The sequence below is a fragment of the Gopherus evgoodei genome, chromosome 7 (genome assembly GCF_007399415.2).
Source record: "Gopherus evgoodei ecotype Sinaloan lineage chromosome 7, rGopEvg1_v1.p, whole genome shotgun sequence".
NCBI classification, from domain to species: domain Eukaryota; kingdom Metazoa; phylum Chordata; order Testudines; family Testudinidae; genus Gopherus; species Gopherus evgoodei.
This window is the reverse complement of record NC_044328.1, coordinates 23,576,169-23,594,022: the sequence shown is the minus strand read 5'-3', so window position 1 is coordinate 23,594,022 and position 17,854 is coordinate 23,576,169. Positions and strand designations below refer to the sequence as shown.

At 42.8% G+C, this 17,854-nt stretch overlaps 1 protein-coding gene across 1 annotated transcript in view; it reads right to left on the bottom strand.

Moving 5' to 3' along the window:
- Nucleotides 1-17,854, bottom strand: part of DOCK1 (dedicator of cytokinesis 1) — a 541,297-nt gene that overhangs the window by 442,461 nt on the left and 80,982 nt on the right. The window contains 11 exon segments of the mRNA XM_030568323.1: nucleotides 5,769-5,786; nucleotides 5,789-5,951; nucleotides 6,596-6,630; nucleotides 6,633-6,698; nucleotides 9,976-10,056; nucleotides 12,281-12,352; nucleotides 12,355-12,370; nucleotides 12,929-12,955; nucleotides 12,957-13,003; nucleotides 13,006-13,053; nucleotides 14,666-14,791. Coding sequence (XP_030424183.1) covers nucleotides 5,769-5,786; nucleotides 5,789-5,951; nucleotides 6,596-6,630; nucleotides 6,633-6,698; nucleotides 9,976-10,056; nucleotides 12,281-12,352; nucleotides 12,355-12,370; nucleotides 12,929-12,955; nucleotides 12,957-13,003; nucleotides 13,006-13,053; nucleotides 14,666-14,791 — 699 coding nt within the window.

Sequence of the window (17,854 nt, the reverse complement as noted above, 5' to 3'; positions counted from 1 at the left end):
TAAAAACTTCACTTCCAAGTTAGTCATTTTTATTGGCTGTTCACATATTTCACTACTGCATTGCTGAAATCTAATACCACTATATTCCTACTTTCACGTGCATTTACTCTGAGAATGTCATCCATGGAAACTTAAGAAAATCAAAAATCAGTGTTAATTATGATAAGGATACCTTTGTGCTATAGCATACAGATTATGATTTTTATTATGAAAGCACTGCTATTTTCAAAAAAGTGGATTACATTTGCTAAAGGTACTTTTAAAAAGGAGGCTGAGGAAAAAAAGATGGTTACTCACCTTTGAAACTGTTGTTCTTCGAGATGTGTTGCGCACATCCATTCCAAGTAGGTGTGTGCATGCCACGTGCACGATCATAGGAAGATTTTTACCCTAGCAACACTCAGTGGGTCGGCTGAGGCGTCCCCTGGTGTGGCGCCCTTATGGCGCCGGATATATACCCCAGTCGACCCAGCGCCCCCTCATTTCCTTCTTGCCGGTTACTCTGACAGAGGGAAGGAGGGAGGATTTGGAATGGATATGAGCAACACATCTCGAAGAAAAACAGTTACAAAGGTGAGTAACCATCTTTTCTTCTTCGAGGTGCTTGCTCATATCGATTCCAATTAGGTGACTCCCAAGCCTAACCTAGGCGGTGGGGTCGGAGAGAGACATCACAGAGTGGAGAACCGCTGAGCCAAATGCCTCATCACCCCTTGACTGTTGGGCAATCGTATAATGGGAAACAAAGGTATGCACTGATGACCAGCTTGCTGCCCTCATATCTCCTGTACAGGTACACGAGCCAGGAAGGCGGAGGAGGAAGCTTGAGCATGGGTGGAGCGGGCAGTAAGGTGCATAGTTGGGACACTCGCCAAGTCATAGCACACACAGATGCAAGAATGTGATCCAAGACGAGATGCACTGGGTGGAGACCAGGAGGCCCTTCATCCGGTCTGGCACAGCTACGAACGCTGGTCGTCCTCCTAAAAGGTTTCATTTCATTCGATGTAAAGGCGAGGGCCCTGCCAAATGTCTAGGGAGTGCAGCTGTTGTTCTCGTCAAGAAGCGTGCGGCTTCGGATAGAAGACCAGAAGGAAGATGTCTTGGTTGACTTGGAAGGCAGACACCACCTTAGGAAAGAAGGCAGGGTGTGGCTGCAGCTCTACCTTGTCTTATGAAACACTGTATACTGTGGGTCCGACGTAAGGGCTCTAAGCTCCGACACACATCTCGCCAAGGTGATGGCGATGAGGGAAAGCTGTTTTCCAGGAAAGGTCCAAGAGTGAGCAAGTGGCCATCAGCTCAAAAGGGGGCAACCCAGGATTCTGGCTAGGACCAGGTTGAGGTCTCACGTAGGGGCCGGATGCTGAATTTGCAGGTACAGACGTTCCAATCCCTTGAGGAACCTGCTGATCATGGGATTGGAGAAGATCGAGCACCCATTTTTGCCCGGGTGGAGGCCGAAATCCCTGATAGGTGTACTCTGATGGATGAAACTGCTAGGGCCCTGATGTTTCAAGGACAAGATGGTAGGCACTGGTGCCTCCAGAGGGGCAGCATTGCTCAGAGCACACCAGCAGGAGAAACGCTTCCACTTGGCCAAATATATGGACCTAGTAGAGGGTGCGGTTTGGAAGGAGGATAGGAGGGAAGGAAAAGGCCATAAAAAAAATTCAAAATAACGACAGCCTTTGCTTGGGCTGTCCACTGGGTTTGGAGTGGGCGGGTGCACGGAGCCTTCCCCCACGCGTTCTTACACGTCTGGGTGAGGAGGATATGGAACATGGTGAGGAGGGAGGGTGGTTATACAGGGGCTGCGGCGGCACTCTATGATCCTGCTGCAGTTCCTCAAGTTCCTCCAGACGCTGCAGCATGTCAGTTTGATCACACAGCAGCCCCAGCATTGCATCATGCCTGCTCTGATCTTCCTGCCGCCACCTCTCATCTCGAGCGACTCTCCTGCCCTCACGTTCACTGGCATCTTTCCTGTACTTTGATACCACATCCTTCCACTCTTTCAGATGAGCTCTTTCATTGCCAGTCACTTCCATGATTTCCGAGAACATTTCGTCTCGCGTCTTTTTTTTCCACCGCCTTATCTGAGAAAGCCTTTGGGAAGGAGGAGGGAGGCTTGAAAAATTTGCAGCTGCAGGAGGGAGGGAAAAAAGGGAGAGAAGCATTTAAAAAGATACATTTTACAGAAGAATGGTTATACGCTTTCACAGTGAACAACACTATTCACCTTACATAGCACATGTGATCTCACTACAAGGTCGCATTTGGCATCTTGAGTGCCTGTGGCTTTGGTATTAGAGATCACAGATGCAGGTCCGGGCAGCAGAATTCAGCTTGCATGCAGCCATGGTAAGCCATTGTCTTTCAGCTTCTGCAGCCTTCATATATCCAGCGCCCTCCTTTCCCAAATAGCAAGCAAAGCCTGTTAAGTTCTGTTTCTTTCCTGTTAATGTGCAGCCCCAGAACCCCACCCCCCAACCAATCCAATTCTCTGGGATGATCACTTTGCCCCTCCCCCACCCTCATCGCGTGGCTGGTAGCAGGGAAGATCCCTTCTGGCCAAACGTGAAAAAGCTCAGCGTCATTTCCCCCCTCCTCCCCCCTACTTGGCTAACTGCAGGGAAGGATTTCTTTTCAGCCACAGGCAAACAGCTCAGTAGGAATGGCCATCTCTGTCCCATAATTAAATTCCTGTATTTCAACCAGATTACCATGAACGATATCACTCTCCTGAGGATAACACAGCGAGATAAAGAACGGATGTTGCTTGAACGCCAGCAAACACCAGGACCATACGCAGCTAGGCTTTGTCATGCAATGATACCAGATTACTTGCTACATGCATGGCGTGGTCAAGTGTCCTACCATGGAGGACGGAATAAGGCTGCACTGCCCAGAAACCTTCTGCAAAGGCTTTTGGAGTACCTCCAGGAGAGCTTATTGGAGATGTCCCTGGAGGATTTCCGCTCCACCCCCAGACATGTTAACAGACTTTTCCAGTAACTGTACTGGCCGCAAATGCATCCCAAGTCCTCAGGGCAAATTAATCATTAAAAAATGCTTGCTTTTAAACCACGTTTTATATTTACAAAAGGTACACTCACCAGAGGTCCCTTCCATGGCTTCATTGTCTGGGATAGTGGCTTGGAAAGGCTGGGAGGGTACTTCTGTCAGGCTGAGAAAAAACTTCTAGCTGTTGGGGAGAACGGAGTGCTGTGTTCTCTCTGCAAGCTTGTCCTCCTCTTCCTCCTCCTCCTCATCTTCCCCGTCTGCAGAATCTTCGGGCAAGGCTAAGATTACCCCCACCTCGGAATCCACGGACAGGGGTCAGGTAGTGGAGGCGGACCTCCCTAGAATTGCATGCAGCTCAGCGTAGAAGCGGCATGTTTGCGGCCCTGCCCCGGACCTTCCGTTTGCATCTTTGATTTTCTGGTAGGCTTGTCTAAGCTCCTTAACTTTCACATGGCACTGTACTGACTCCCTGGTGTGGCCTCTCTCCATCATGGCCTTGGAAACTTTTTCAAATGTTTTTTCCTTTTATCTTTTGGAACAGAGTTCTGTTAGTATGGAATCCTCTCCCCATATAGCGATCAGATCCAGTACCTCCCTTGCGGTCCATGCTGGAGCTCTTTTTCGATTCTCAGACTGCATAGTTACCTGTGCTGATCAGCTCTCTACGCCGGGCAAACAGGAAATGAAATTCAAAGGTTCGCGGGGCTTTTCCTGCCTACCTGGCCAGTGCATCAGACTCCAGATTGCTGTCCAGAGCAAGTCACAATGGTGCACTGTGGTATAGCTCCCAGAGGCCAATACGTCAAATTGCAGCCGTACTAACCCTAATCCGAAATGACAATACCGATTTCAGCGCTACTCTCCCCTCGTCGGGAAGGAGTATAGATATCGGTATTAAGAGCCCTTTATATCGAATAAAGGGCTTCGTTGTGTGGACGGGTGCAGGGTTAATTCGGTTTAACGCTGCTAAATTCGATATAAACTCGTAGTGTAGACCAGGCCGAGGTCCCATTAACGTATTGACCAACTTCTGAATACTACTAAACATTAATTAGCAACATATAAGAAAAACTGTAACAATAAATGTTATTAATCACAAACTAAAATAATGTTTCAAGCAGTGCAACCCTCTATACTTGGATTCTGTCAGCTACGTTTATGAAACTATAAAATTACTGTGTTATCATTAGGATATTATCATATATTTGGGTTGCAATTCAAAAATATTTCAGAATTATGCTAAGTATCTCTTTATGCCATAATATTGGTTGACTGCAGTGAATCTTATGTGCTTTGAATATAAAACACCAGGAATATGTTTCAGAGATGTCACAAAGTACTGCAGTATAATTGTGAGGTGACTACGAAGTCATGTCAGACCTGTGATTTTTCTACTGGATTGGAACTGAATAAAGAATATATTTACAGGACAATCTTAACAGCTGTTGGCAGTAACACATCACTCAGTATTGTACACTTTACACAATATGTATATTTATAAGCACTTATGTAAAATACAAGTGAGAGAGGGTACAGATCAACACAGTCATTCATGGTATAATCCATTGAAAGTTTTGAAGTATTTCAAAATACTATGTGTATGAACTGTCAATTAAGTTAAGCTATCTCAAAGGCACAGATCCAACCACATTTTTGAAAGAGAGGACAGAGAAATTACATAGTGCAGAAGACTTGTGTTCATTAGGTTAGACCCGTCTAGGCTAGATTCCTTCTGGCCTCCAAAGTCTGGGATCCCACCATACATCACTAAAATAGCCAGCCTCCAAGTACTACCTGATCCCTCTCCCCCTGGTGACTCCTTTAATGACTCTCTCTTTTCCCAAGAGGACTCCATCACCCCCAGATAACCTCCCCTACCCCATATCCTGAATCCTATCCACTAATCTAGAAGCAAGGAAGGAGGCTGATCACACCACGGGAACAGAGTGAAAAAAGAGCTGGCTGGAGAAGAGGGTCAGTTGCTTCAGTGACCCGTGGGCTGTACTAGTGACTAAACCAGAGGCTGCCAAAGGAGCATGAAAAGCAGGTCTGAGGCTGAAGGGTTTAGAGGAGATGATGCTAACCACATCCCTGCCACTCCATGCCCAATCCTTAAACTCTAGCCATGGGGCACTTTCTACAGAGAGGGTGAGGCTTGGCAACTTCCTCCTCCCTCCCACACCCTTCTGTCCATCCCCGCTCTGGTCTCCGTGCCAGATATAAAAAGAGGGAGGAACTTGTCACTTGGAGAACCCTGCACACACAATGAAAATCATATAAGGCAGCCCACTGGGGACCATAGCCATTCCACCACCCTCTTTACCAGCCCTTCTATACTCAAGGCACTTTGAAGGGATACTAGGAATGTGTTCCATCATCTTCTCCCACACATCTGTTCGCACCCATGCTAGAAACTAAAGTTTTAGATAAAGCCTATGATGCCCTGTTTACACCCAGAAGGACCTTGGCTTAAACGGGCATGGAAATATTTTCTCATCCCTAGGCAGAGCTGGACTAAAGTATATAAGCTGAGCAAGGTTGGATGCTACACTGCCAATTCTCATACTGTACTTGTGCTGTGTCTAGACAGGACTTCATTTGCCAGGGCTGTTGATCAAACCCTTCACAAGCAGTATAAAATCCCCTAAATAAGAAAATACTACTACAGTCCCTCCCCACTGATAAATGGGGGAAGTTAAGGGGGCACATGGGGTGGAGAAACATTTCTTCTAACAACTCACCATTCTGAGTGAGTTTGTTGAACAAACAAGAGTAGAAATCTGGAAAGAATCTTTGCTGATGGTGCAACTTCCAAGGTTTTGCATGCTCTTCCCAGTTGTGGCATGCCCTTTTTCTTCCAATTCTATTTTAGTGGATGGCAAGCTTAAATATGTTGAGGCATCCTCCAACTTCTTCGCTTCTGCCTGCAAGATTTTTTTTTAAATCAAAACAAACACGAAAAATAATTAAAATAATAAAGAACAAAGTTATATAGTATATTCTCAAACAGGAATAAACGTATTTATCCTAAATCTCTATGCAACTATTTACAGTCTATGTACTTTACGTTTGTTATGGTTTTGGAGAAATTTCAGGTTAAAGTCTGTTTGTTTGTTTTTTTTAAAAAGGCCTGAACAGCTCTAGCACCTACATTTGGAGCACGAATGTGAAATTTCACATGGCCAAAGGTGTGCTTTTTTTGCTCTCCCACGAAAATCCATCCATATGCAGCCAAATTACAAGCCCTATAAAATCAGCATTTCCACATGCACAGTATAACTTGTTCAAGACTTGTCCCTCAATTTTCCAAATATCCCAATTGTATGGTACATGCTGTTGGGTCCTGCTGAGCCCTCTGGGCATCATTCTGAAAGAGCCATACAGAAATGAACTTCCATTACCTCCCATCCCTTTCACAGTTCCACTGCTTGACTCTGCTAACAATGTTCTTTTAATAGTATTTTGCATGTACTTACAACTAGACCGATGTGTAGCAGATTCCATAAAGTGAAGCTTTCACAGTAAACAAATCTGTGCAAGGACTGAGGCAAATATCTTTAAATTATACCTTGTACACTATAAGATCATGCTCTCCATCCCTTAAGTTGTTCCATCGTATCTCATTAGCTTCACAAATGCTAAAGCAAATATTTTCTCTGACTTATCTTTGGCTGTTAAAAAAATAAGACACATAGCATAGTTTAAGTAATTGATATTGACAGAGATACTCCTCCAATATCTCAAGGAAAGATCATTTAGAAGTGGTCTGACAGTGATAAGGGTTCCCATATGCAGGAAAAGGGCTAAGAAATTTATAAGGATGCAGTCTTAGAATCAAAGAATATCAGGGTTTGAAGGGACTTCAGGATGTCATCTAGTCCAATCCCCTGCTCAAAGCAGGACCAATCCCAAGATTTTTGCCCCAGATCCCTAAATGGCCCCCTCAAAGACTGAACTCACAACCTTGGGTTAGGAGGCCAATGCTCAAACCACTGAGCTATCCCTCACCCCATGTAAGTCCTCTATATGCAAGACAAGTTAGATAGTAAAATATCTAAAACTTAACTCTTTGGAGCTGCTGGTCGCTCAGTACTTCTGAAAGTCAGGCTGCTCATGGATTTAAAAGCCTAAATTGAGGCACCAATGTTTTAAAATCTTGACCTACATTTTATACAAATCCCCAAATTACCATTTGACAGAGCAACAAGTCAGTATCTCTTATACCTGGAACGATATGTTCTCAACTATTTTATTATTACAACTTATTATTGTATTACTGCTGCACCTAGGAGCCCTACTTATGGCTCAGGACCCATTATGCTAGTCACTATCCCAACATAGAACAAAAAGACAGTCCTTGCCCCAAAGCAGCCCACACATAAGCATCCTTAATGAAAGCCTGCCACATAATTTCACTGCAGTAGAGATGAGGAGGTCACTTACTTGCAACTGGAGGTTGCAAGCAGCATCACAAGCAGCATCCATTGACCCACGTATGTGTCATATGTTGCCTCATGTTCCAGGAGAGGTTATAAGAGGCCATGCGAGCTGACACACCCTCCGTCACCCTCTTACTGCTGAACAGAGCTGTGCACAGCACGGGGGATGGTGGATGGGTATTGGAATACAAACAGAGACCACACATCTCAAAGAACCTCCAGTTACAGATAAGTAACCTCTTCTTCAAGTTAAAGTCCCTAAATGTATTCCAAACACGTTTGCATATCAAGCAGTGGTCAGCTTGGAGGTGGATGCCAGGATGCAAAATGTCTCACCACCTGCAGGATGGCAGGGCCCACAGTCACATCTTCGGCTGCCCCTGGGCCAATGGCATAGTGGGCAGTTAAGGTATGTAGAGAGCGGCCAGGTTGCCACTCAGCAGATATCGTGCTAGTGGATGTCCACCAGGGGGCAGCTTATGCCCTCGTGGAGTGGACCGTAATTCTGCGGGGCGGTGTGGCATTGGATTGCGGATAGCACTCTGTGATGCAGGTAGAGACCCACTTGGATAAAAGGCTGTGAGGAGAGGGCCAGGGCTCCTCAACCACTCTGCAGTGGCTATGAGAAGGTGTGGAGAGGCGCGGAAGGCACAGGTTCTGTCTAGGTAGAACGCAAGTGCACAGCAGACGACCAAGGAGTGCAGAATCCTGTGCGTGGGAGTGGCATGCAGTTTAGGATGGAAGACCAGAAGATGGATAGACTGGCTGAGGCGGAACTCAGAGACTATTTTCAAGAGAAACTTAGGGTGAAGGTGTAATGAGACTTTGTCCTTATGAAAGGCCATATGGGAGGGTGGGGGGTCAGCCATCATGTCTGCCAAGTCTCTGACCTACCTGGCAGAAGTGATGGCCAGGAGGAAGGTGACCTTCATGGGTAAGTGTGAGGGAAAACACATGGCCAGGGGCACGAAGGGAGGTCTGGTAAGGGCAGAGAGCACAAGATTGAGGTCCCAGGGAGGGGTAGGTTTAAGGACCGGTAGGAAGCTGTTCATCAGCCCTTTCTGAAATCAGGCAGTGATAGGGTGAGTAAACACCAAGTATCTGTCCACCGGTGGGAGGAAGGCACTAAGAGCTGCCAGGTGGTCCCAGACAGAGCTAAAGCCGAAGCCTGAGGTCTTAAGTTCTAAGAGGTAGTCCAGGATAAAGGGGAGAAAGATGTCTTTGAGGGGGAGACAGTGGCATTGCACCCAGGACATGAAAAACTTCCACTTCGCCGCGTAATGAACCTGTGTGAAATCTCATCTGCTGTGCATAAGTACATGTCGCACTGGTGTCAAGCAGGTTTGGTTTACATGCGTTCCCCATCCAAAAACAAGGCCGTCAGTCGAAGCAGGGCTGGGCTGCAATGTCGGATTCTGCCTTGGTCCTGGGTGAGAATGTCTGGCAGATCAGGGAGACAGACTGAAGTGGGGAGAGGCCCTGAAAGTCTGAGTAGATACTAGAGGGACCATGGCTCGGTCATGGCAGATCTTGCATAGATTTTAGAGCAGAAGGGGGATGGAGGGAAAGGCATATCAGAGCACCTTGCCATGGGACAAGCATCGCCCTGGGAATTGAGGCCCCTGCACCCTTTGAGCAGTAGAGGAGTAACTTGCAATTTTCCTAAGTTGTGAAAAGGTCCTCAGCGATGGGTGCCCTAAGCATGGCAGATGAAATAGAAAATGGGGTTGTGGAACTCCCACTCATGACTGAGGTACCAGGTCCAGCTAAGCCATCTGTCACGGAGTTTTTGTGCCCTGGGAGGTATGCCGCATGGAGTGTGATATATTATCCAAGACAATCATATATAATACCTATATCAAACGAACGCTATCACAGTCAAAGTAAATCCTTCTTCTGTTACTAGAACAGTAATTGCTAACACATCGAAAATGCTTAGTCACAAGGCATCATTCTGGAGGGCTCAGAGTATCTCAACTGCTAATGATTTAAAGGAAAATCAGGTGGGAGTTGCAGGAAGACAAATAGCTTGCATATCCCAAACCATCATTTGAAAGCCAACAGCAGGTCAGTATCAGAACTGGGATTAGAACCCAGGCCTAAACTGCTTTACATACACAAGACCACAGTGTCTCCCAACCAAGTCAAATTCCCTGTCTCCATTTTCCTCATCTGATACAGGTGGCTCTTCACCTCCTACTTACCTACCTAAATACCCATGCCCTCTTGCTTAAGGCAAAGCTGGCAAATGATTTATTTACTGAGTCTCTCATTTGGTGACTTAGGAAGAAGGCATGAAGACTGTCAGGAGAGGGAAAGGAAACAGAGGAAAAAAGACAAGCTGTACAGCACCTAGTACAATGGAGCTCCCAAGTGCTACAATAATAAATAAATAAATATTAGTGGTAGTAGAAGTACTTCACCCACACACAAATAACCAGAAACAATCTCTCCATTCAGGCACCAGGAATTGACAGAAGCAACAGAGAAACAAGACTGAAGTACTCACAGTCCTGTGATGATCTGTGACGTAATGTAAACCTTAAATGACTGCGGTTCACATCTTCAATAGGAATTGCCACCTTCACAAATTAAAACAAGAGGAGAAATAAGAATCATAGATTATCAGGGTTGGAAGGAATCTCAGGAGATCATCTAGTCCAACACCCTGCTCAAAGCAGAACCAATCCCCAGACAGATTTTTACACCAGTTTCCCAAATGGCCCCCTCAAGGATTGAACTCACAACCCTAGGTTTAACAGGCCAATGCTCAAACCACTGAGCTATCCCTCCCCCATGACTTCAAATAGTTGTTACCAATACCAGACTTTCACGGAGGTTCTTCAAATGTATTTCTGCATTTTTAGAAAGAGTAATGTAATTTTAGCTTTCTTGCATTTCTAATAATTTGCTTGGCTCTTTCCATACGAGGTATTTAAGGACCAGGATGACTTTTCCATGAAAGGCCTCTGAAGTCCGTACTCCCTTGGAAGAAATCTCCACTCCGTCAGTCATTAGCAGGTTGGGAAAGAGCCACAACCTACTAAGTTCCCCATCACATGACCTTATGGGACAGGCAAGCTATACAAGGGACACCCAGCAGCCCTCACCCCCACCAATATCTGAAGCAGAACAGTCTACACTCGTCAGGGTAGAGCCTTTACATAGAGCTTATGTACAGCCCTTCAGTTCTATGGACATCTTCACATCATCAACAACAGACATTGTATTCTTTACCCCTCAGATGTTGTCAGTTCCTCTCACATCAATAAGAAGACTCCTGACACTTACGCTATAACAACATAACTCTCTAGATCAGTCTCTCTCTCTGATCCAGGTGATTGCTACTGTCAATTCAGTTTAACTGCCTTGGTCTCACCGTACCACCTGTACTGGTAGCCCTTTTCTTGACCTCAGCCCGCCACCCCTTCACTCACACAATGTCTTCCTTCTCTCCACTATCTAAATATCCAGTGTACCTAAACTTTTATTATTATTATTATTATATTATTATTATTATTATTAACAACACATCTTCAATCACCTCATTTGTACAGACACAAAGTTATATCATTAAAAACTTCAGCTTAAAAACAGTTCAAGCAAGTTACACCAAGATACACAAACCTAACCAACCATATGAACTTATAACTGTCTTACATTCCCTTATCCCCATCCTGTAAATTTTTTCACTATAAAAGGCACACACAGGGTGATGCATTAAATAAATAATCTTTAAACAAAATCTCAAGTGTATATATTTCTCCTCTCGATATTTAATTAGGGTAGTCCTATTTTCTTAAGCATATTTAAATTTGGATTGCATGTTGCTGATCTACAAGTCTGCAGTTCATTCTACCTCACCACAACCATTTTCTGTGGGTACAGTTGTACTGAAAAAAACAAAAAAACAAACAAAAAAAAAAACCAAGCAGTAGTGAGTCCCATAGCCCAGGTTAACTGACTTGGGCTCACAGGGCTCACTCTACAGGGCTAAAAACAGTTTCCCACTTAGGCTGGAGCTTGGGCTCTGAGATCCAGCAAGGCAGGGAGCATCTGGGAGCCTTGACCCCAGCCCAAGCAGGAACACCTACGCTGCGATTTTTAGCCCTGTAGTTCAGCCCCACAAGCTCAAATCACTGATCTTAGCTCGGAGACTCGCTGCTGCAGGGGGGGTTCGGGGTGCATTAATAGTGCAGTGTAGATGCACTATTAATTCCCACAGCAGCTAACTCCTGGCTGCAAGTGCAATGAGAAAGCCATTCTTTTTCGAAATAATATCGAGAAAGAAAAAAAAAATTAGCCAAGTCTCCTTTCAATTAACATTCTTTCCAGCAATAACAGCCAATGTGTGTCTTTAAGAAGGCTACCCCAGCCTCATTTTTAATATTAAATCTTTGGCACCTAGCTTAGGAGTTGTTACTATGGTGCTAATTTAGCATCATTCGCATAATGCATCAGTAAGCCGACATCCAATATACTAATGAGCAAGTCACTATAATATATGTTTACCATGATTTCTTTGTACGGTTATTTACAAAAGAAAGTTATCTTAAACTGATGGTGGAATATCCCCGTCAAAATCTATTTTGACCACAAGGATGGAAGAGTAATTACATTCTACTCAATGCCAATGTTCCTTAGCAACCTTGAAAGGCTTTTGCTTAGCTGAGGCCTTTTACCCTTCCTACAATTGACCACATTAATTCCCTTTAATTTGTTCTTAAAGATTTCATATTAAAATCTATTCTCATTTTATTTTAATTAACCCATTATGAGGAAAATTATTTTATCATCATCCGTACCTTGACAGTCCTCAAACCAGCGAGGCTGTTTCACTTGGTAATAGATCACTGACTTGTATTCCGAGATAGCGTCATCACCACCCCAGGAAAAATCACATTCTGAAAGACAAGGAATAGAAATATTTACCCACACATACATACCCATCTAATAGAGAACAAATAAATTGGCACTGTCATTCAATAATGAAAGAGAGGATCCAGTGGGTAGGTTAAAATAAAGGAGGTCTTATGCTTTAAACTCATCACTAGTTAATTTCAATCAAAATTGCATGCAATGATATCACAATATTTATTTACTTGTCACAAACAACAAACTAAAGTATTTATTCTTTGGTGAGAGAACTTGGGCAAGGCATTCTTACAAAAAAAAAAAAAAGCCTTCAGATTTTGACAAATACACCTCTACCTCAATATAACGCTGTCCTTGGGAGCCAAAAAAATCTTACCACGTTATAGGTGAAACCACGTTATATTGAACTTGCTTTGATCCACAGGAGGGCACAATCCCGCCTTCCCGGAGCAGCTTACTGCGTTATATCCAAATTCGTGTTATATCGGGTGGCGTTATACCAAGGTAGTGGTGTACCGAAGAGGATGATGGAAAAATGTGGGCAATATACTGAAATATTTCAGAGATTACATTTTCGAATAGAATACCTCCAATCTTTTGCCATCTTCATCATAAAACAGATACTGTAACTTCTACATTCTTTGCTGTTGTTTTGCTGCCTTGTCAAAATCTCCTTGAACTAATGTTACATAGATATCATTGCGAACATCACCTGGCAGGACAAAAAAAAAATTATTATACTCGCAATGTTCATATGCAGTTCTGCATAAAACAATGAAGTATAAAACCATAATAAGAGACTTTAAAGGAACATTCGTTTGGCAAAAGAATCTGCATCCTTAATTTTAAACATACAGTACTGATGAGTACCACTGACTACTGTCCTTACAAGAGTATCTTCACTACAACTCATACTGAAGGCCCTGTATTAACAAAGCATGACCAGTGGTAATGTTAATAGAACATGTGTATTTAACCAGGTTGGGCTGAGGCTGAGAAAACATATCCCCAAATATTTGTTAGTAAGATTTTGAAAACCCCAATCTACCACAGTAGTGGAGGTGAGAGAGGTGCAAGAAACTAAATAGAACAGAAAATAAATCTGATAATTGTAGTTATTTAAGATGATATATTACCATACCATGTCTCAAGATGCTTTTATTTCCTTGGTTTTCCCTTTTCCAAACTAATTTAATTCATTTTGTGTGGACTAGAAAGGCAGAACTGCAGGTGATGTGCTAATATTTTTTAATTTAATTTTCCATGGATGAAAGTGTGTTTAAGTGGATGCTTTATATATGGTACACTGTCTTACAAATATTCTTATTTAAAAAGTATCATGAAATGAGGGAAACACATGTGCATAGAGACAAGTAACTCTGGCTGACTGCCTGAGACTCAGGGTCTCTGTCTCATATCACAATAGGTGTGGTCGACTGAGGCACTTAAGCTATATAGGGCTTATATACAAACATCTGGAAGCTACTGACAGCTCATGACTTAATGGAGTGTCCTGAACTCTGAAATTCTCCTTCAAGATGTCCAACAGAATCTAGAGCCTGTGGATCTTATGCGGGACAGTACAAGCTAAATCTTTTCCTCAGTCATTTGCCTGAGAAGAGGCAGGGAAAGTCATTTTTATTTAGGTATGTTCCTTTTCCTTCATAAACAAGCAGCAAATATCTGTTTCAAAATTTTCTATACATGCCCCAAGACACATGAAGAGGGCATCTTTTATAAAACAAAACAATTAAGTAATTGCTTTTTCTCACACTGGTCTTTTAAAAAATCATATTTCAAAACTTTCAGATATACAGACACATTTAACAGGTGACTTAAGAAATAATGCAAATATGTGGTATATATAGACAGTCACTCGAACCGTGTGAATACAATTATCCATTATTGCATTTAAATACATGAACTAAACATGTAGTTGTCCAGTTATACATGTATTTAAGCTGCGCCTTTTGAAACTGTATGCTGCACATTGCTTCACAGCTCCGCTGGTACAAAGCAGTCAACACCACTCAGGTGTATGTGATTTGAAACAAACTAGATGCTCTACTATCTGAGTAGAGCAACTCAATGTCTATCACTTTGCGACCAAATTATTAATGTAAAATTTTTGAAGCAGGAAGTACTTCATAAACTGAAAAAAAAAAAATTATGAACCTAAATATTAGTTCTTTTTATGGATTTGATTCAGATAGTTATATTCTATTATCTATGGAAATGTATCAATTTACTGCTCTAAGAAGCGTGAACTTTAGAAGCGTGCCTCATTTTGCTCTTAGTATCCCAATGCAATTATTGACACCTACCAGGCATAATAATCTCAGGAAACCCCATTTTCCGAGCCACAGCTGTGGACCTATCCACCAAGTGAGGAAACTCTTTCCTAATCTGATGAATATCTCCTGGAAGAAGTTTCAAAGTCACCCATAAACCTGAAGCATAAAATGTAATTATTAGACATATTTTCCAATTTTTTAAAACAAACAAAAAAGGAGGTCTTATAAACTTCAAAAGACAATGCACATAAAAGTAACTAAGTCCTGCCCCAAAACATTTACATTTTGCAACATTAGACTAGAAATAATTATTTAAGAAAAACTTTGAAATAGAACTACAACTATCACACCTGGAATGCATTGAGTACATCAGACTTTAGAACAGATTTAAGGCAAACAATAAAAAAAAAGATAGAAAAGCTGGAAATCCAGTGTGTGTGTGACAGAGAGAGAGAAAAAGAGAGTGTGTGTTGGAGACATAGTGGATGTGGCTCATGTAGCCTACACAATACCTTGTAGGAGATTCCTAAAAGGAGGATATAGCATTTTAGGCCATAATTCCACAATGCGTGCACAAGGGCAGGTGGACCCCTGTGCCCACACAAAGTCATAGGGGTTCTATGTAGGTGCAGCTCTGCCCACTCTTACACATGCAGACACACAGAGTAGCAGAATTAGGGTCCTAGTTTATTTTTCCTCTGGGGAGTGTAATGCAATCCATTAGCAGTTTGTTGTCTATTGCATGTTAATAGATGGCAATGATAGAAAGGAATGTCTTCTTTTCACACAGGAGAATATATTTTAGTAAGCATGATGGCTGACTGGGTGGGATAGGATCATCTTTTTCAAGTCTAAGAAAATGGAATTTGAGGAAGGGCTTCAGTAAAACAAAACTTAAGTCCACCATAGGAACAGTTTTTGCAGTACCAACAACATGAGTATGGATTGGCAGAAAGATGTTGGAATCTTCAGTGCTTCATTGGGCACAGTGAAGCTGGCACTGTGGAGCTGCTATAGCACCTTTTAAATAACTTCTGCACTGAACAAGATAAATAGGTGCCATGGAGTATTCCAACTGTCCTCAAAACTGGAGAGCTAGTTCTTCTCAGGCTTGAATTCAGAAATGGTTATTAAGCCATCAATAGCACTGGTCTACAACTTACGCCTGCCCTTGGACTTTTCATAAATCTTCCAAATGAGAAAGTAAAGGGTTTTATTCTTTTCATAGGAAAAGAACAAGGGCGGAAGATCTGAGAAAAAAGTATCAAGTATCTGAGGAAGATGTCCCCAACTCTGATACTCTTCCGCAATGCACATTATCTGGCTATGCCAGGAGGAGGACAGGAGGCTCTGAATTCACTTTAATCAGGCTACAACTTTAGCCCTAAAAGTCTGGAAGTGCCCAGCAGGTAAAATTTTACACTACAGGCAATTCCATAACCATTTACATACCTCAGGGGGGAGGGGGAGGTTGCTATCAGTCCACTCCTTTACCCAGCCTGGTTGCCAGGCAACCTGCTTCTGGGACCTCAGCACACATCTCCCTCCATCAAACGGGGGTTAAGGGTGACTACTGGGGGACAGGGGTTGACTCCCTGCCGTAACAGTCACAGCAGACCTGAACAGCTCCCATATCCACTCCTTTAAAGAATACCTCCTTTAAATACTTTCCCATTTGATCTGATCACCATATCCACTCCCTAAGGAGTACCTGCATTGGACATCCGCCACAAGCTACCAATGAATTGCATCATCATAGCCCAACCCTCCCCCATTTAGTTTGTTTCCCCCACTCAGCTCCCAACCCACTGCAGAAAAGGCAAAAACTCCACCTCGACTTGACCAGTCTGGCCATCAGGAAATATTCCTTCCCAGCCCCACCCCCAAGAAAGGAGTAACTGTCCTAATGTCCACAGCAGATCATGGCAAAACCTGGTATTTCAAGTACTTCCATGAGAGGGAGGGTGGGTGCTGCTCATCCTGGTTCAGGTTTTTGTTTTTGAATAGGCTTTTATTGTACATGGGGGCATAAACAGCATCCCCCAGACACAAACGGGTCACCTGGTGGGAAGGATGGGTCAGTGTCCCCAACACTAACCAGGCATGGAGCTGCCTGCCTCTGTAGCAGATAACTCTGGTTCTCTAACCCTGCAAGGGGCAACACGCTTCCTCCAACAAGCCAGACAAACGGCACCACTGCCTCATGTGCTGTGAGATCATTTCTGCATTTCATTTATGGGAATAACCTAGGAAAGTGGAACTTGTAGTGTATATACTACTCTGAAAACTTCAACGATTCCTTTAAAATGTCAGCATTTGCCAACAGACACCACGCAATTACTTCCTGTGCTATGACACAGATGAGAAATGCGGAATCTCAGATACCAATGAGGGAGAACTTGGTAAAATGGACTCCTTAATGGTGGTCATTGCAATGAGGTATAAGAGTTAAATAAAAACAAAGGCAATTATAGAAGTGAAAGAAAAAGCAGCAATACAATAAAATGGTATATCTATCAAGCAAATTTATAAAAAAAAATCTGCATAACGTTTGTAACAGGATAATAACACAATCAGCAACTTGTGCACTCGCACCAAGTACTCTCTATCCACTAATTTTTTATTTTTACAGATGAAGAATCTGAAAGTAAATTTAAAGTTACAATTTAGTAACTTGTAATAATTTACCTCCCTACAAATATTGGCTGGAATGGCAGTTCAAAATAGCGGAAAAAACTTCTTAAGCAAAACCCCTTCGCCTCTTTATATTGCTATTGTATAAAAAAGCTGCAATTCTGTTATGTGCATATGAGTGATCAAAGTGTATTTCTTTAAACCCTTTGCTCAGACACTTTATAAATAAAAGAAAAATAGTTCCAAGAGGAAATTGGTAGACTGAGATTCTGCATTTACTTACACAATGTTGAGTTAATCCAAGACCAGAAAAGAATGAATCAAGCATATAGCAATAGGGTTGGAATGCATTTAATTTTTTAACTAGTACATCTCTTTTATATTTATATTCATGTCAGCAGAGAATACACTGAATTATCTGTTCAATCAATAGACTAATTAACAGTGTTGTTTATTTTGCAGCCCTCCTTTACCAACTCAAAACACAAGTTGGTATCAATTCTGATGAGAGTAATTGCCTTGTCGTATTGACAGCAGACCAGCTGCTTTGACTACAATTGCTAATAGGAAAAAATGAGAAAAATG